Consider the following 20,205-nt stretch of genomic DNA (forward strand, 5'->3'; position numbering starts at 1 on the left):
TTGTAGTGCACAACAAATGAATGTAATGTTTTTGTAATGTATGGTTGATAAAGTGTAGTCTGAAGGCAATGGTAGTCTGAAGGCAATGGTAGTAATATATAGATATTTGTGGCCTTAATTAGCAAGATTCAGATGCTACGGTCACCTTCAGGCTGTTCACTGACAACAAACACACATTCAATCTGCATTCAATATTCATTGTCAGACAAATGCAAACAAATAAGACGTATAACAAAGTTGAAATTAGTTAATACTGTATTTAAAACAAATTTAGCAAAATAGGCTGATTTAATTTCAAGTTAAAAAATGTAAAACTTTGTTGTCATTCCTGAAGCACCAAACGTTAAAGTTTGTGAGAGCATCTTGGAGGAAATGTCACTGTTAACTGCACATAAACATTGTCTTGCTCAATATGCTGCCCCACACAAAGGTGAATGCAGTTAAAATATACATCACTGTATTATGCTACCAGCTGTGTTAACACTGTCAATTAAATGTTCAGTCTATATAGTTTTAAAACTCTCAAACCACACCTTTAGTTGTATTAAAATTTAGAATCTTTTACCAAAAGGGTGTTGCAATATGGATTGAAAATGCTGACATAACAGAGCTTTTGTTTAAAGCAATAAGGAATAGCCACACAACTATGCGCAAGTCATTCAGCCCACAATGGGTGTTCACAGAATGACAATTAGACTCAATAGATGCAGTCACATGGTGCTCTGTGCATGCAATTAGCTCACAGTAAGTACAATTGCCCATAAACTCCCTAAATTCTTCACAATACATTTTAATAAGAAATCAGACTTTCTTTGTGGGCCAGCCCAAGATGTCTGGTTTTCAGGACTAAACTGTACGCATAATGGATATACAGTACCATAAATAATTCACAATTCTTTCACAGACTAAAGTTAATTATTGGTTGGGTTCTGTTTCGGGTATTTTCCAGTTCAATTTTCGACCCTGTTCATAAAGTTCTTTGAGAGTTGATTTCCATAATGTTTTGTCGTTTCCATTGTCGCTGAGTTCAAGGTATTTCTCGTAGAGCATCAACGCAGTACGTGCATCCTCTATACTGTCATGAGTTTCTGATTGGATGTTCAGCTCTGAAAGAAAAAGTTGAATATATTGGATAACAAAAGTTTTGCAATGCCACTGCCTAGTTCACACGCAAAAGCCTACCAAACACCAGTCCTGGTGCTGTCCGTGTAAACATCCTAATTATTTTGTGCGTGTCTAGAATTTCAAATATACGTAGAAAGACTATGAATTGAAATTAAATTAGTTGACAGTTGACTTACTTAAAAAGTACCAGGCAAGAAATTTGAGTGAAGCAAGACGTTGCTTAGGCAGACTGAATAATATGGCTGTGTCCATTATTTGGTTTGATGGTACCTGAAAAACAATATTTTCAAATAATAAATTGATCAGTCCTTCCTTCTTAGCTTAGTTACATCACACTTTCTTGTCAAACTAGTTTGATAGTGTAAGCCAGAGCTTAAGAAACCCTTTTACCTGCAGGTTGATGACTCTGAAATCTTTTTTTAGTCCATGACCAATGAATATCACTCCTCTATTAACAAGATACTTAAGTTTCAAGTACGTTGTTTTTAAAGTTGTGATATGTTTTGAAGAAATCATAACATCCAGATCACCTGGCTTGATTCCGGAAAATTTTGTTAAGTAATCAACAACCTAGTGAACAAAGATTTAACATTTAGTATAAGTCGAACCTCTATTAAGGGACACCTTCAGGACCCAACATAGTTTCCTTGAATAGGGGTTGGCCATAGTGTTAAAACATATAGTTCCAATTATTTGTTTCATGGGAAAGTGTCCCCTTAATAGATGTGTCCTAAAGAAGAGGTTCTAATTTGCAAAACAAGAAAATTCGAATTATCTTTTTGAAAACTTATTCTTTCACATCCTCTAAACTTGTCCTGGCATCTGAAAGCTGGTCCTAAAGGGGTAAAAGTTATCCTGACTAACATAGGTTTAGTAAAACATTTTGATGAAGTTTCTACCTGTTCCTGAGTTGAGATGTAATCATCAATGAACGGTATTCCTTGCATCGGTCCAGTGCCTCGTATACATGTTGTCCTAGCAACTGACATTTGGCTTGGCTTAACAGTAGTTCTTGTACCATCACTACGTATCTCAGCCTCTTCCTTAAAAAATATAAAAAAAATCTTTATTCACATTACTTTCTTTGGTGTCAATATTTTAGACCACAGTAATCCCAATTTTGAAATATAGGGAAACTTTACAAAAGCATGGCCAAACCGTAAAGGGCACTATTAAACGAAGAAATATTTCTCACAAAAAACGCCCCTTGACGTAATAGTTTTAATTATTGTTCTTTTTTTTAGAAATAATGATCTATTATCAATTATTTTTGTTCAACAGTAAGTAGTAAACATTCTGTGTAAAGTAAATATAGTCTGGCCTACTGTACAGAACAACTATATAATTCTGTGTAAAGTAAATATAGTCTGGCCTGCTGTACAGAACAACTATATAATCTTAAACTAAACTATAGTACTGTACATATTCCAGGTAGGGCTATTTCCTATAGTTAAAAATGGGTATGGCAGGCAAGCATAAAATATGCATTGTGTGTGCAATACATTTAAACAAAAGTAGCCTAGTAGTAGGGCCTGAAAGGTTAAAGATGTATTGTCCCCAAAAACATGAAAAATGAAGATTAATAAAATCAGACTTTGAATATGCCATTTTGTAGTTTTAACCAAGTGAATCACTTCTGAAGAAAAAAAAACCTTGAAAAAATAATTTTTTCACTGATAAATAAAACGGTTAAATTTAACGAAAAACTCATTGGCTGGCAGCCAACTTGACTATTATTTGCTTTAAATTACAGTTTTTCAGTAAATAATTTTTTTTTTTATGCAATTCTTTGATTTGAAAAAACCCAATTTTTAGGGTGATATTTCTTTAATCAATCAGGATGATTTGAATGTATATTAAAAACAATCAAGAGAAACTGCGCCTGCAGCGGAGGACAGGAGATCACTTTTTGAGAAAACCATGTAATTATTTTCTTATTATTACCTGGTTTAGTGATACAAACTCAGCATCAATAGCAACAGGGAATCCTTCCTCAAATGAAAGTTCATTAGGCTGTAACGGTGTGAATGTCCTATGCTGGTTCTCAGAGCCTTGAGCCAGTGAAGCCTTAGGTAGTAGTACACTTTCATCTATAGGATTTTGCACTAAAGAATAAAATAATGATATTTTATATATATAGATATTTAAAAAAAACCATATGAAAAATAAAGCTCTGTTTTAAAATGTGGTTTGTAAATTAATAAAAAGAAATAACAGTATATCTATCTTGTTTGTAAGGATGCCTAAATTATATATTTCTCAGTGTTGGATCGTCTATTTTGAAATTAATTAATTTCTTGACTTGATCCACCTCACAGTCTTCATATTTCTAAAGGAACATATTTTAAGCTGTCTACACTATCAAACTTGTTAGAAAAAAAAGTGTAATGTGCCAAAATATGGTAGTAATATGACATCATGTTCATATATGGGCACATCATATACTTTTTGTCACATAAAGTTTGATACTGTAGACAGAGCTTACTACCAAACTACGGTATTCAACCAAATATACTTATTTTCAAACTTACTCAAAATTTTTCTAAGGTTGGCAGACTTTTTAGCAATAATTGGAAAATGTTTCAGGGTAATAAATAGTCGTTCTTACCAGTGGTGTTGTACCGATCAGATAAATCTGTCCGAGTGAAATACAGAACACAAGGCATCTTCCAGTCCAGATTGAACTGCCTGGCTTCATATCGCTCAATTGGTGTAATAGCAAAATCGTTAAACACATACCAGTTTGTATGAGTTACTCCCTAAAAGAATATAAAAAATGGATGTAAATTCCTTATTCTCTGTGCAGCCTTTACTAAAACTCAGTGGCGGATCTAGTGGGGGTCATAGGGGGGCGTACGCGCCCTTATTTTGTAAATATTTTTTTATTTTTTTAAAAAATTAAATAGATTTTAAAAACATGTATCGTTTCGACAGTCATCCATCACCGATGGTTTGCACATTTTTATAGTGAAAAAATAGTACTACGTCGGAGCACATCGTCAGCTTGTTCGCATTCCACCAAGCATGTACGTCGACATCCTTTGTGTACTATCAATCTCTAGCGTTACCAACGATCAATCACAGTTCACAAAGTTCATAAAAGCCACGTGGTGAGCTTGGTCGCGTTCCACTAAGAAGGTCGGCATCTCTTGTGATCATCACTCCCGTATTGCAGAGTAGCGGTACCTCTGACGATCAATACACAGTCAATGAATAGAGTTGATGAATCACATGGTCAGTGCTACTATACTACGCGCCCATGTATTAAGTACAATAAAAACAAAGGGTAGGACTGTATAGTGCCACTGGCCCCCCAGCCAGTGGTGGCGCCAGCGGGGGGGCTACGGGGGCTCTAGCCCCCTCGTCGGGGAGCCTAGCCCCCCCGTCGGGGAACACGGGTACTTTTTGTCGGGGAATATATATACAGTAAAAAACGTTCGCGTTCACTTCATATAGCTTCAGCGCCTAGAAAACCACGACGTTCCATTGACCGTGAGAGTACGTCAGAGGGCTATTATGCACTTTTATGCATTCATTATTGCCAGAGATCTAACTACTAAACAATAGCTAGTACGCACTTGTTTGGCGGTATCCCTTTGTACGAATCGTTCACCGTTGGGTCGAGACGCGTGATATCATGTTCCATCCAGGGACCAAAATGTGTAATGTAGTTATTTTCCAGGCGAAGTTTACCGACGGTTACCGAAGGGAACACGGGTACTTTTTGTCGGGGAATATAATATACAGTAAAAAACGTTCGCGTTCACTTGGTAGCTTCAGCGCCTAGAAAACCGCGACGTCTCATTGACCGTGAGAGTACGTCAGAGTGCTATTATGCAATTTATATGCATTCATTATTGCCAGCGATCTAACTTACTACTAAACATTAGCTAGGTACGCACTTGTCTGGCGGTATCCCTTTGTAAGAATCGTTCAACGTTGGGTCGAGACGGGTGATATCAAGTTCCATCCAGGGACCAAAATGTGTAATGTAGTTATTTTCCAGGCGAAGTTTACCGACGGTTCGGGTACTTTTTGTCGGGGAATATAATATACAGTAAAAAACGTTCGCGTTCACTTGGTAGCTTCAGCGCCTAGAAAACCGCGACGTCTCATTGACCGTGAGAGTACGTCAGAGTGCTATTATGCAATTTATATGCATTCATTATTGCCAGCGATCTAACTTACTACTAAACATTAGCTAGGTACGCACTTGTCTGGCGGTATCCCTTTGTAAGAATCGTTCAACGTTGGGTCGAGACGGGTGATATCAAGTTCCATCCAGGGACCAAAATGTGTAATGTAGTTATTTTCCAGGCGAAGTTTACCGACGGTTCGGGTACTTTTTGTCGGGGAATATAATTCGTTCGCGTTCACTTCGTAGCTTCAGCGCCTAGAAAACCTCGACGTTTCATTGACCGTGAGAGTACGTCAGAGTGATATTATGCACTTTATATGCATTCATTATTGCCAGCAATCTAACTTACTACTAAACAATAGCTATAGGTACGCACTTGTCTGGCGGTATCCCTTTGTACGAATCGTTCAACGTTGGGTCGTGATATCATGTTCCATCCAGGGACCAAAATGTGTACTGTAGTTATTTTCCAGGCGAAGTTTACCGACGGTTACGTCGTGTACTGTGTCGACGTACGCTACACTACAGCAAAAACGAATTATGTTAATTGTTCGTATGTTCACCAATTTTTAATTTACAAGTAACCTTCTGTACCGTGGGGCACCTAAAATAAATATTTCATCCATTACTAAACAAAGAAACATGCCATTTTCGCTTAGCCAACATCTTATTATAGCTAAGTTATTAAATTTTCAATGTCCTGTATGTCATGAATTTCTCACCACTCGGAAGTCCAGATGGTACGCAGGCATACACTTGGGAGGAATAAACTTATTTCCCCGACTGAAAAGGTCTACGCTTGCGTTTTTTAAGCCTCTGGGCCTGATGTTTCCAAAGCATAAAATGCAATTTTTTGAAGACCTGCAGCTCTAGTTTTAAACATTTTCTTAGCTCAGCCCCAACAATAAAGCTGGTCATATTTTGAAGTACAAGAAGTGCATTTTCCGGGACCTAACATCTCTATTTTTCAAACAGTTCTTAGCTCAGTCACAACCATGATAGGGACTTATATATTTTGTTTCATGTTTTGAAGTATAATAAGTCCAATTTCCAGGACCTCCAACTCTATTTTTCTAAATTTTCTTTGAACTTTTATTTTTTAAATTGAAAAATATGGATTGAAACAGTCATCGCGCACCGTTTTTTTGCACGCAGTATTTTATTTATGCATTATAAAAAATGGAAAAAAATGGCTACCCTAAATCTGATTAAAATGACCTCAAATGACGCTAGAACGCGTTGCTTCCGGGGGCTTCGCCCCCTGGACCCCCACCGGGGGCCCCTTGGCGGCCCCTGGCCCCCAGCCTTGTGATGCTCGCATAGCCCCCTCGTTGGGGAATGTAGCCCCCGCGTCGGGAAGATCCTGGCGCCACCCCTGCCCCCAGCCAATGTTTGCTCGCTTCGCTCGCAAAGCTACACCCCCCTAATTCAATATCCTAGATCCGCCCCTGCAACTGGATAACCCTGTGTCTGACTGAAATGTCTAAAGTATGTTTTCAGGCGCAGATAAATGCAGGGCTAAACTGGCTTTAGCCCCCACTAACATTTAACAGCCATGTCTTTTAAAAATAAAATAGTGACTATTTTTTTATCTTTCTGCAACCTGACGGTTCATTTTATCATTTATGAAATTTTTATCCTCCCACCCCACTAATAATATTGGATCCGCCCCTGGTTTTTTAAGAAGTTTAGGGAGAAAGGTATATCAACTTTCGTGATTATTCGTTTGTTGAATTTTTTTATTCTCTTCTCAATATATCATTTTTGTACAGTACCTCTTTTCGTTTATGGTACATCTTCCCAACGTTGATGTGGGCCACAAGGTTTCCACCAGATCTCAAATCACGAATGTGTGCTAGTGATGTGTGTAGAAGGTACTTCTGAAAGCCATCATCACTGGATTTGAAAAGCTCCTCCTAAAAACAAAAATAGAATAAAACATAGCATTTGAAAAGCAAATTGAAATTTAAATGAAATATTCTATTATGAAATAAAATAAGTATATGTCTGTGTATGCCTCTCAAGAAGACATTTGCCAGCTTTTTTACCAGGATGATACATGAAGGACGAAGGGTAAATCGACCAAATACAATTCAGATAACAGAACGGTGTACATTCCCGAAATGGAAGCTAGCTATTATCAGGAATTCATTTGTTTGATTTGAAATGACAATAAGAAAGTAAGGTTGAATATTCTGTAAATCCTAGCAAATTTTTCATGGACTGTATTCCGTTTTTCTCTCACCTCTTTATCGATGTCATGTATTTCTAAGGTTCCTTCCTCTGATAACCGCATCTTAATTCCACATGGCACCCATGAAGAGGTATTGATCTTAATTCTGGAATAATCAAAATATAAGAAAATAGCTCACAGGGTCAGAAGGTCTTATCTATTCCTCGCATGTACTATGTTGCATGTCCCCTTGGGAAATGATATTATTCTCTCAAGAATCATATTTCACCCAGCTGGCGCTTCGGGAAATATATATTCCCTTGAGAAAAATATCATTCCCTCGGGGATGTCAAATCTAATATTTTACCTTTAAGCAGGCAATATCTGTATAATACTGCTATTATGTTTTTTGACATTTAATAAATAAATTTAAAAAAATCTCTGTTTATTGTTTTCTAAAAAGTATAATAAATGATGGATAAATCATGTAAAATATAAAGCTCGCTGTCTACACTACCACACTTTGTGTGACAAAAAAATGTGATGTGCCTATATATGGAAACGATGACATCATATCACTACCATATTTGGGCACATCACACATTTATTGTCAAACTAGTTTGATAGTGTAGACAGAGTATACACTAACACATTAATTGATTCCTCATCTTCAGAATGCCTGAACTTGCAATCTTTTCTTGTGCAAGCTTTCCCGTATCTACACATCTTGGTTGTTGGCACTATCGTATCCGCAACCTCGTCTCCATTTTGTTTGGCAATCTGGATGGAAGTGAGAAAATAATGACGAATAAAATAATATTATAACAATGGTCAGTTATTTATAGGCCCATACACGTAGTGTGACTACTGCAGATGACAGTGAGGTGTTTGAGAGTGACCAATTGATATATATATATATTCAATAACATTAATATGTGTATCCTGCTCCTTTGTTTGGTCACCTAGGTAGGGGTCCGGGACCGCGACAGAACGACAACGGATGGGGACCCTCCAAAGAAATTGCATTTTATTTGTCAGGAATTTGTATGATTTATTTCTTTTTATTTTTAAATGCGCCTTGAGCACTCTGGAGTGGTATGTGCGCTATAAAAATCTTATTATTATTATTATTATTAATATTAAAGACAGATTCAGAAAGATAAATAATTAGATTGTATAAAATAGGCTCCCAGGTTTCTGGTTCTTTAATTAAAAATTGTCAAATTAAAGCAAATTAGAAATAAGTTAGGTAGACATACATTTCAAATTATGTAAGGTAATGTTTTTTTAATATAAAATTCAGAGTTTGTAGAATAAGAGCTTAATACAGGAGTATGTCTCAATAAATTTCTTTTATTTCTTTGCTTTTTATTCATTTACTGCACACAAAAAAAATTATAATAATAATTGTTATATACAGTACCTCTTCTTGTGTTTTCCAGAACTGCATGTCACTGTTGGTTTCCAGTTGACAATTAATAGCTATCACGTCAGGAAGACGTTTTATTGTACGAGTCTGCACCTGTGTTAAAATATTTAAAATATGATTGAAGCTTCTATGTTTATAAATTAAGATAACATTGTCTATTAAAAAAAAACCCGAGAGTACTTACTCAAACATTTCGATCTTTATCAGAGATCTCTTACTAACTGACTATTCAACATTATAAGCCTGGACTGTTCCATTTATTTTACAGGGGTAGCTACTATAATAAAAGTTTGCACACTTACTGTTGGTTGATATTTCTTGCACTCTTTACACCAGGCTTGAGTCATCTGCTCCAATGATAAACTTCTTTGTAAAACTGAAGCAAAGCTAAATACTTTTGGAGGTTGATTAGCACCTATTCAAATAAAAGATCAAATAATAATAACTTTAGATATAAACATACTTGGAACCTATCAAAAGGCCACTGATATAATCAAGCAAGGGCTAGGCTACAGATCCTTAACCACTCAGGCAAGTTAAGTGCATGAGCGGTTAAGGCAGGGGTACTGAAAAATACAAAAAAAAGGCTTGAGGCTCTCCTTATCTTTGGATAATAGAGGTACGGTGTACACATATTGCTCATTTAGATTTTTGGAGACTAGGGTGTCTTTTGTGAAGAGAAGCGTGTTACAGCTGTTAAGGTCCAGCTCTTTCTATCTAAGTCCATCTGCAACCAATCCCAGTATAGCTTCATTTGAGCTGCAAAAGGGTTATCAAGACCGAAGTTAGTGTTGAGCTAATTTCCTGCCTGCCTTCACTATTTAGGAATTTATTTTTCACAGTTTCTTTCTTTCTCATAATGGCAACATTTAGTCATAGAAAACATAGATCTAAAATTCAGTACAACAGGCAAGCATTTTCCTTCACGATTGCTTACGAAAGGATATCAAACAAATGCAGTTAATTGAACCTGAAATGGTAAAGGAAAAATACAGAAAAATAAAATTGTCTAACTAACCAGTTGGATTCATGTCTGGGTATGTAAGTGTTACAAGCATGGTTGACGTAAACCGCTTCGTTTCTGTACTGCACTTGCATCGGTTGACAATATCCATTTCCGACTCAAACAACCTTTGAACTGTCGATGGAGTTACAACGACCTCTTCTGAACTTTCTTCAACCTCTGAATTTGAGGACCCTTCCTTAATTTCTTGTGTATCCTATATCAAAATAAAACAATGTTTTAATATAAATTTTTTTAAATAATAGTTTATATAATTTCAAGTTTATAGACTAATGTAACCTGAAATGAAAAGGGTCAGAGACTAAAAACAGCGTACCTGCATTAATTGTGGTAAAACAAACCGGTTCCAACTTTGAATTAACCGTGGCAGGTTCGTCCTTCCCGCTGCTTCCTCTGCATCACCGATTATCAAACCTAGAGCTGAGGCTTCTGGGATTGTACGGAAGGCACGCAGGAAATTACTAGCCTATTAAACAAAAACAGATTATTATTTTTTAATAGGTTTACAATGGGCAAAATAATTTAACTGGTGAAAGTTAAAAACAAAATAAAAATAAAAGTGTATAGTATGTTATAAAGACCATCAGTAAAGTCAATGGATACTTTGTATTCGTCAATGACAGCCATGTGTCTTGAGTAGAAGACGGCTACAAGACCAGTGACAGTATATAATGGATATTTGACCCAAAATGGAAAGAAAGGAACATGCATAGCCACTCATATACCCCTTTCACACCAAAAGCAAAACTCCGGAGACACTCCGGAGTTGACGTCCCGCTGTTTGGTGTGAAAGGCAAATTCAAGCAACTCCGGAGTTTAAAACTGCGGGGTTGAACAGCTGAACATTCTCCGGAGAGCGAACTGCGGGGACACCCCAGTGTTTTGGTGTGAAAGGTACCAACATCAAACTCCGGAGTGTTTCGGGTCAAAAGGTCATCCTCACACGATCACTCATTGCTTTAGTTTTATTTCAAAATACTTTAAATATTTGTACAACATATATAGCGGGTTCAAAAATAATAAGTAGTATCAATAAAACATTATATTACTTCTGAGACTTTTGAAAGTAATTATTAAATTAAACATATTATTAATTAAAATGATTCTAATGATCGTCGCTATGTAAACAAACAAAATAGAGGGCGACATTTACAATTTTATTTTATAAACCCCGGAGTTGCTAGGTTGGTGTGAAAGGGGTATCTCCGGAGTTTCTCGACGTTTTGAATGGTCATAAACCCCGGGGTGTCTCCGGAGACACTCCGGAGTTTTGGTGTGAAAGGGGTAATAGAGTAAGTTCTAGGCAAAACTACAATGTATTCTCTAAAGCTCTGTCTACACTATCAAACTTTATGTGATGATGTCACATCAGTACAATATTTGGGCATAGTACTACTATATTTGGGCACATCACACATTTTTTTCAAACTACTTTGATAGTGTAGACAGAGCTTTATAACAGTATAAGCACAGCAAAGGAGTAAATATTATTTTAACACTGTGCACTTTTACTTCCCAAGTTAGGGTAGGACGGGGTACAATTAAAGTGAACACCCTCCACTGTACCTGACATGTTTTGCCTTTAGTCTGGTCCAACATATGAAACAAGAAGCCCAGCTCACAAGCAAGACAGAACTCCTTGGAACAGATATGGCTTTCCATTGCACAGCGTAGTGGCTCTATGAAATATAACACCTGAATAACAAAAATATAAAATATTTGGTTAATATTCTTCTGATGTGATCTTAAGCTCTGTCTACACTATCAAACTAGTTTGACATAAAAAGTGTGTGCCCAAATTTAGTAGTGATATACCCAAATATGGTAGCGATATGACATCATCATGTCCATATATGGGCAAATACCATCTTGTTTGTCACATAAAGTTTGATAGTGTAGACAGAGTTTAAGCTTAAAGACACCTTCCCTACGTTTTTAGATCTAATTTAAGATCACAAACTATATTTAATGTAAAAATAATACTATATGGTCCTATTGCGATAACTTTTTTCGTCTTTAAATGGTTAAAAATGTGAAAAATAAGTCGATTCTAATAATTATAGCGGCCCGCCATAAATCCCAAAATGCATTGCGCGCAGATTGTTATTTTTGTTTTTCTTCTGTAATTCACCCACGTTCTGATCGATCGTGAGACCAAAACAAATGGAAGACTCCAAACTTTTCAGCGAAAATACCAGGTTTTCCCCAATTTGTATCAACGGAGTCTGACAAAAATAGAAAGACAATTAATGCAGCAACTATACAACATCAGGCTAGGTATATAGCTAGCGTACAATGTTCGTACGTTACCGATGTTTACCAGCTAGGCCTACAAAACTAAGCCTAGCTAGGCTAGGCCTAAAGACCGTCCAAGAGAGGTCACTCGCCGCGAGCTACTTAGGTAGTGCATTGTTTCTCAATTTTTATCATAATTTACAATAAAACGTACATTTAGGACAAGGAATGACCTGGTTTAATGTTTTAAAAGTAATATATATGTATTATTTTTAAAAAATGTCACAAATTGTAGGGAAGGTGTCTTTTTTAATGAATTCTTGTTTTGCCTTGCAAAAATGGAAAACAATTGAGAACAATGGTGAACAATGAGGATTTCACTAAAAATTGTAAACAATCGATGTGTTTGAATGCTGTAAACTTGAAAAAGTAATGAGTAAAAACAACAAACAGCATTAGGAAAATGTTTACAATGCCTCTACAATCATTGTTGCCTAACACATTTCATAAAAAGAGCCCATTGCTTTTAAACTACTACGTATGGAGACAACATGCTGTTGGGCACAAGCCCAAAATCTAACATCTTGCACACACTAGGCCTATCCTAAACCAATTTTCTGCTTCTCAAAATGCAATTTTTTGCATTTGCTATTTCCTTTTATTATGTATGTCTCTTTACTTTTGAACAAAAATAATATTATTATTACTTACTAAAGAATTCTAAAGGTAGTTTTTAATTCTCACCTGTAGCATAGCATTACAATAGGCATTTGGAATGTGCGTTTCCAGGCCAGCAAAGTTTGTCTTGTTGTAGTGACGAAAGTCAAAATCTTCCACGCCAAGCTTAGAATATTTAATCTCAACCTTGCGGTAATGTTTTGGTATCATGAACATATTAGGATCCACGTCTGAAAAAAAATATCAAAAATATGTTCCTATTAAATGGTTTTTTTCCCCATAAGAATCAAACAGTGAGTAACTTGTCAATAACAGGATGGATAAACTATTTTATAATTTATATTAATAATCGGGCTTATAAACTAAGTTTCATTTGAGGCTTAGGGAGTGGAGTTGAAAGAGTCATGAGTTACAACCCTGGCATTAGGTCAGGATTGAACTCTGGAGCTTGGGATTACTGTAGAAGGAAAACACGTTATCCATCAAGCTACAACCAGATTAGACTTTGATATGCCTATAAATACAGTACTGTACCTCTTCCAATCGGTGAATCCGGTACCGGCATATTCCTTCCGGTACTCGGTTTGATACTTGAAACAACTTCCTTATACTGACACTGATTTCGTTTTAGTTTGCGTGTATTGGGGGCGTATCCGATGAACTGCACGACACGCATACTGCGTAAGATATCAGGATCGACAGGCACTGCTTTTCTACAAACAAAAAATATTTATAAAAGTTTTTGCATTTTTTAATTAAACAATTTATATAATGCGATAAAACAACTATGAAAAGAATAGGCAGGATAGCGATAAAGACAATCTTAAAAATGTCATGTGTTTAAAAATTTGAAGCATTTGAAAATATTCTTGTACTAGAAATTTCTCTCACCTTGACACTGGAGTTAACAAGTCACTTGGCCAGTCTGAGAGCAACGTTGATTCACTATTAGGAGTGGGTATGGTTGATAAAGGAGTGAATTCATCCATTATTCCAATAGGGTTCAAATGGTCCACCTAGTATACAAAATAAAAAATTCCATTATTCATTCATTCATATCTACATTTATCCATCAGTTTTAAGATAATTTAAACATAAATTGATTAATCAGAACAACAAAATAAATAAACTGTTGATAGGGCGGAGCCTTCTCTTGTGAGGATCCTATGGACATAACAAACTGTTGATAGGGCGGAGCCTTCTCTTGTGAGGACCCTATGGACATAATAAACTGTTGATAGGGCGGAGCCTTCTCTTGTGAGGACCCTATGGACATAATAAACTGTTGATAGGGCGGAGCCTTCTCTTGTGAGGACCCTATGGACATAATAAACTGTTGATAGGGCGGAGCCTTCTCTTGTGAGGACCCTATGGACATAATAAACTGTTGATAGGGCGGAGCCTTCTCTTGTGAGGACCCTATGGACATAATAAACTGTTGATAGGGCGGAGCCTTCTCTTGTGAGGACCCTATGGACATAATAAACTGTTGATAGGGCGGAGCCTTCTCTTGTGAGGACCCTATGGACATAACAAACGAAAAACTAAAAGGTAATGCCTAATTCAAAATTGAAATGTGACCACATGGCTTAGCTTATAATAAGACATTTATGTATTATAATTTAAATGTATAATAAATGAACTGTCATAAAGAAATATTATTTAATACAAAGTAAACAAATGATACAAAATAAAATGTAGAGTTGCAACCAAGCACAAATTACCTGTGGAGCAAACTCTGTTTCTTGAGAATAATCGTTAAATACCACATCATCAGTCTCGCTCCATAAATGGACATAACCTGACAAAAAAATTGATTTAAATAAAGTATAGTATAGATGCAGTTATACACACCACAATGATAATGTAATGATTAAACCAGTTGAAAAGTATATTACATTAGCATTACTTATGATAAAACATTGTCCACTATTATGTTTCAGGAATATATTAGTCAGCAAAATGACTTCCTAACAGTTATACCTTCGTCATAGTGAACAGATGTAAGAAATAATCATCGATTTCTTCGATGCTAAGCAAATGATGATGATGCTTAAAAACGTCAGTTTGAACAGGGCCTATTTGACTCTGACAGGCAGAAGATATAGACGTGATAGTACCTACCTCCTGATTCCCCAAAAGCAATGCCCTGGAAATTGGTTGATACATCAACTGCACTGATCATGTGACCTCCAGTATTGATTTGATATAGAAACATGCTCTCAGCTGTTACTAAGCCACCAGGATCAAGCAACTGGAATTGACCACTCTAAAGCAATAAAAAAAAAACATTTGGCATCCATAAAATTGTTTTATTTTAATATTTTTTAAACATATGTTTTTAATTAGACCTAAATTGAGAAACAGAGTCCGTCAAATTTTAAAAATGTATCTACAATAGTTTGTGTTTAAATGACAATAAACAATCTTGCTATTAATACTACTACTGCACCAAAATATTAATAGAAATAGAGGAAAATCACTCAGGCATGAGAAATTACATTTTTTTAAGCATTATCAAATAATATCTTAATTATTTATTTTGTGTACTAATTGCAATTTTTATTTTTTATTTAATCTGGAAATATTATCACCAAAATAATGGTATAACCTGATAAATTGATTAAAACAAGTTTAATTTTTAAATAAACAAGAAGTTTTACCTGTGAAATGACTGCCAATCTGTTTGAATAAGTCGGCACATATCTTAGAAAGACAGGTTCAATTGGAATCTGAAGAGGTGTGATTGGACGCATGACACGCAGATCGTAAACGATAAGCAGACGATCCAACGCCATTGTACCCAGTCTGAAAATATTCAATTGGTGATTCATTTAATATTGTAACTGTAATATCTCTATGATTTCATTTTTCTTACACAAATAAATATGATTTTACATTGACCAGTCCCTAATAACATAGAGATATTAAAGTAACCTAAAAACAAATAACTGTAATATCTCTATGGTTTTGCAGTGACTGTATACCATAGCGATATTACATGTAACCCTAAAACAAATAACTGTCATATCTAGATGGTTTTACAGTGACCATAAAACCACAGAGATAAAGTTAACCTTAAAACAAATAACTGTCATATCTAGATGGTTTTACAGTGACCATAAAACCATAGAGATATTACATGTAACCCTAAAACAAATAACTGTCATATCTAGATGGTTTTACAGTGACCATAAAACCATAGAGATATTACATGTAACCCTAAAACAAATAACTGTCATATCTAGATGGTTTTACAGTGACCATAAAACCATAGAGTCATTACATGTAACCCTAAAACAAATAACTGTCATATCTAGATGGTTTTACAGTGACCATAAAACCATAGAGATATTACATGTAACCCTAAAACAAATAACTGTCATATCTAGATGGTTTTACAGTGACCATAAAACCATAGAGTTAATTCTATGTTACCGGGTTGTTAAATGTTTATCCTTGTTAATGTTATTTTGCCACCAGTGCTATCAGGAGAGTCTTTGATAGCGATATTTTTTGCTTTTTGACAATCCGCCAGGATAGTGTTCTGCGCTTTTTCTCTGCTTCTTGTTGTTCTATGTAATTTTTGCTTTTTGTATTGTTTTTGCTTTATATATTTTTTTTTCTGGATAATAAATGAATATGAATATGAATAATATGAATAGAGATATTACATGTAACCCTAAAACAAATAACTGTCATATCTAGATGGTTTTACAGTGACCATAAAACCATAGAGATATTACATGTAACCCTAAAACAAATAACTGTCATATCTAGATGGTTTTACAGTGACCATAAAACCATAGAGATAAAGTTAACCTTAAAACAAATAACTGTCATATCTAGATGGTTTTACAGTGACCATAAAACCACAGAGATACAGTTAACTATAAAACAAATAACTGTAATATCTCTATGGATTTACAGTGACACCAAAGAGATATTACAGTTAACACTGAAACAAATGTACTATATCTCTATGATTTTACAGTGACCCTATCAAACACATAACTGTTTTTTTACAGAATATGAGAAAATATATAGGCAGTGTACCTGTCAGTTAAACCACATGTGACTAGCTGGTTGCCATGGACATCAAAGTCAGTGAGTCCACCCGACTGCGCATCAAGAGAATGTTGTATCTTCATAGTGGCTGGATCACGGAGGTTAACCTGCAGAAAACAGAAATATATAATAAATGAAGGCAGAACAGAACACTGGATACAGTGTTTTTTTCATGTATGGTCCCTCGCATGAAAGTGTCCCCTTAATCGGGACATTCACTAAATAGGGGTGTACTGTACTCAGTTCTACTGTATACCTACCTTTCCACTGCTATCTCCACAGCATAGGAAACGTTGACTTGTTCTTAAGACTGAAACCATTTCTTCCTCAATATCATACACTGTTTCATTCTCTCCTGTTGTCAGGTCCAACTTGATTAGTTTTTTGTTTTGTCCAGCCATGACAAGACTAAAGGGGTCAAACAGCAACATTGACTGCATATTGTCCATTGTCGCATGTCTGAGAAATAAAATAATATAAACTAATGATGATTTTCATTTTATTTATTCAAATTCTCACTGAAATGTACAAACAAAAAAGAAAAAGACGGGTGGTAGACACCTCTAGAACGGTCCAATCCCAAAATGATTCTTAAACTTTCAGCCATGTTTTTTTTAGCAGGATATTCTTTGCAAAAGGGTAAAAATCGTTGAGCTGTTATAACCTATTTACCATGACTTCTCATTTCTAGTTTGAAAAGAGCACTTCAGGGCTTTCGTTTCGTGAACCTTCTATGGCTATGAACTTAGAGCTGTTTCCCAATACACAGGGTGTGTCCAGAAAGTGTAAAAGAGACAGGATTATCAATGGTGAGACAACCCACCAAAATGTGGATACATGACCCTGTACAGTTTTTTGGTATTTAAGCCGACTCCTACCCCAACCCTTCCCACAATTCCTCTTCTCCAACCTCTACATTGTAGTTGGTTGAAATTGTCTCTTACTTGTAATCAAATATACGCATTCCCTGTCGTGAATTGCATCTCAAACTGTCTGCAGTAAGAGAAAGTACACCGCCATCAAAGGTAGCCATTGCAACAACAGGTTGCGTAGCATGTGTTTGGAATGATGTGTACTTCTGCAAGTGTGACCCATAGTAAGACGTCACATGTCCCTATTAAATAAAACATTATCGACACTTTTTTTAATTAGCATAACAATAACAAGTTTACTAAATGGACATAATTTGAAAATTTAATGAATTTACTTTTTAATAAGGGTAATGCACTTGCCAATTGAATGACCCACTATACAACACCTGGGAGAGGATGCGTATGATAGACACTGAAAGTCCAACATAAAATATGGGGTAAAGCTCTGCCTTCACTATAAAAAATGTGATTTCCCCATATATTGACATGATGATGTCATTTCACTACTATATTTGGCACATCACACATTTTTTGTCAAATTAGTTTGAGTTTGATAGTGTAGACAGAGCTTAAAGTTTTTTAGAAAAATGAAGATTGTTATCTCAAAATACCTGATGCGTTCCCATCCATAACAGCTCTTCCTTCATATCAAAATGAACAGTAGATATGCCATAATGTTCACAGCTATCACCAAGCACACTGTGCACCTCATGGTATTCCCCATGTGTTGAAATAGGTTCTACAAAACAGATATACTGTATGTGAAGCAGATACCAAACCTAGCATTTAGAGATGCTATTGTAAATAATGCTTTTATTATATAAGTTTTGGTAATTCTTTATATTTTGTTTTGTCATGTTTTTCAATTGTTTCATATGTATTTTATTTGAATTGATCTCTTAATATCAGTCCTTTTTTAAATGAACTGCAAAGGTGATCTTCTCTAAAGATAGTTAATAAATTAAAGATAGTTAATAAATTAAATTTAGTGTGGCAATGAAAAAGATCATGGTAGTATTCTGCCTCAAATTTGCTAATATGCGGCCAAAATGATCAAAAACCTTTTTTGCGAGTAATATTTATTACAACCGTGTAAAATAATTTATTTGTTGCTTCTGCTACATACGAAAAGATCATTCGTGGATGGAATATGTATAAGTGTCAATGCACTTTCAAAGTTTTCAAGACTGCTAATCTAGGCCTACTACCTTTAGAGTTAGAGTCAGGTTGAATCATGTTATTGATAATTAGTGAGAATCTTAACCTAATGCTCTATAAGATAACCTTATCTAGGTGCAAAAAATCTGCTAGGTGCAAGTGGAGTGTTCTCAGGTAGTGGAGTGCTGTCTGTAGCATTGTGCCTTCTGTACCTACCATTGACATATTCAACTTCTTGTCCAGGGTATTCCACTGGAATTGTTCCGTCGACAGTAGCTAGATACTGTTGCTGATACTGCTCCACCCCATATCCTCCATGATTAAAATCCATTTCAGATCAATCTCTATGACAATCAGATCAACCTGAGATTAAAAGTATACACTTAGTTTTACCTGTGCAATATGAATGGCTACCATCTTACCTAGATGACATAATGTTTGGAAAATGTAGAGTATTACTGAAAATAACATTTGGCATTCGCAAAGAAATTTGTTCTAAAACAATTTATACAGTAGCTATTTCCTTATGTCAATCAATAGTATGATGACCAACAGCGCATGCTCTTCCTCAATAGATCGTTATCTCAGGTGTTATTAATATTAATCCTCATAAGGATAGCAGTCTTCAAAGTTACATTTACGACTCATAAAATAAGGATAGCCACAGCGTTTAATTTTATGTATTGAAACTTATATATTTCATTTTCATCACTAAATCATACTTTTGAGGATTTAAAAAAAATGTTAAATAAACAATCAGCACAATGTGTCAATAAATGCACGTCAACTAGCCTAGGTAGTATGATTGCGTTGATACATGACGGCAAATGTTGATGCGATTATTAAAACATAAATTTTCAACATTTTTTTGAGAAAAAAGATTGCTCTAAAAAGTATAATTTACAAATTACACTTTATATTATTACCTGGCTGCTGGCAGAGGGGAGATGGCCGGTAGGGCTTGGTTATAATTTAATTCACTTGGGTTGATTAGTTATTAGTAGTCCCAGTTATATTATTTAGCCGGACGAAACGACTAGGTAAAACTGCCCATCGCCACACCACAAAAAGCCTAAACATCGCGCGCGGTACGTCGTAGTAGCCTAGGCTAGGCCTACCTTTTTTAAAGTTGGTATATTTTTGGTGTACTGCTAAGTTACAGAAACATAAGTTAATGCATTAAGTGCTACATTTAAGACATTCCAGAGTAACAATATTCATAGTTTACCAATTACCAGTCAAGCCTAGGCCTAGGTTAGATACATGTTTTCGTTTTTTTTCTGCTGAACCGAAAATTTTTTTTTC

The 20,205-nt window shown here is 35.5% G+C and overlaps 1 protein-coding gene across 2 annotated transcripts; it reads right to left on the minus strand.

Annotated features, from left to right (window-relative positions):
• Positions 1-237: 237 nt before the first annotated feature.
• On the minus strand, positions 238-20,189 carry LOC140063672 (PAN2-PAN3 deadenylation complex catalytic subunit PAN2-like). Of its 2 annotated transcripts, none has more exons than XM_072110123.1 (26): positions 20,129-20,189; positions 19,117-19,263; positions 18,354-18,481; positions 17,815-17,984; positions 17,131-17,329; positions 16,859-16,977; positions 15,466-15,610; positions 14,927-15,071; positions 14,527-14,603; positions 13,694-13,818; positions 13,337-13,515; positions 12,869-13,032; positions 11,456-11,584; positions 10,206-10,355; positions 9,884-10,085; positions 9,168-9,280; positions 8,860-8,958; positions 8,086-8,216; positions 7,509-7,602; positions 7,039-7,179; positions 3,734-3,884; positions 3,070-3,230; positions 2,025-2,168; positions 1,516-1,695; positions 1,302-1,395; positions 238-1,106 (listed from the first exon to the last, which is right to left on the minus strand). In XM_072110123.1, exons 2-26 carry the CDS (start codon positions 19,229-19,231, stop codon positions 916-918), a joined length of 3,546 nt encoding a protein of 1,181 aa, XP_071966224.1. In that variant the 5' UTR covers positions 19,232-19,263; positions 20,129-20,189; the 3' UTR covers positions 238-915. The 2 variants fall into 2 exon arrangements, with proteins under 2 accessions (XP_071966224.1, XP_071966225.1); XM_072110124.1 differs by having other exon boundaries at positions 20,136-20,184.
• Between the last annotated feature and the right edge of the window lie 16 nt (positions 20,190-20,205).

Source organism: Antedon mediterranea, chromosome 1 (genome assembly GCF_964355755.1).
Source record: "Antedon mediterranea chromosome 1, ecAntMedi1.1, whole genome shotgun sequence".
NCBI classification, from domain to species: Eukaryota; Metazoa; Echinodermata; class Crinoidea; order Comatulida; family Antedonidae; genus Antedon; species Antedon mediterranea.

Excerpts from the sequence above, each read along its gene's own strand:
- LOC140063672 (XM_072110123.1), bottom strand. The coding sequence starts at position 19,231 with ATGGATTTTAATCATGGAGGATATGGGGTGGAGCAGTATCAGCAACAG. Across the intron at positions 16,978-17,130 it reads GTGGAGATAGCAGTGGAAAG|GTTAACCTCCGTGATCCAGC; the intron begins GTAGGTATACAG and ends TGTTTTCTGCAG. Across the intron at positions 10,086-10,205 it reads TTTTACCACAATTAATGCAG|GATACACAAGAAATTAAGGA; the intron begins GTACGCTGTTTT and ends ATTTTGATATAG.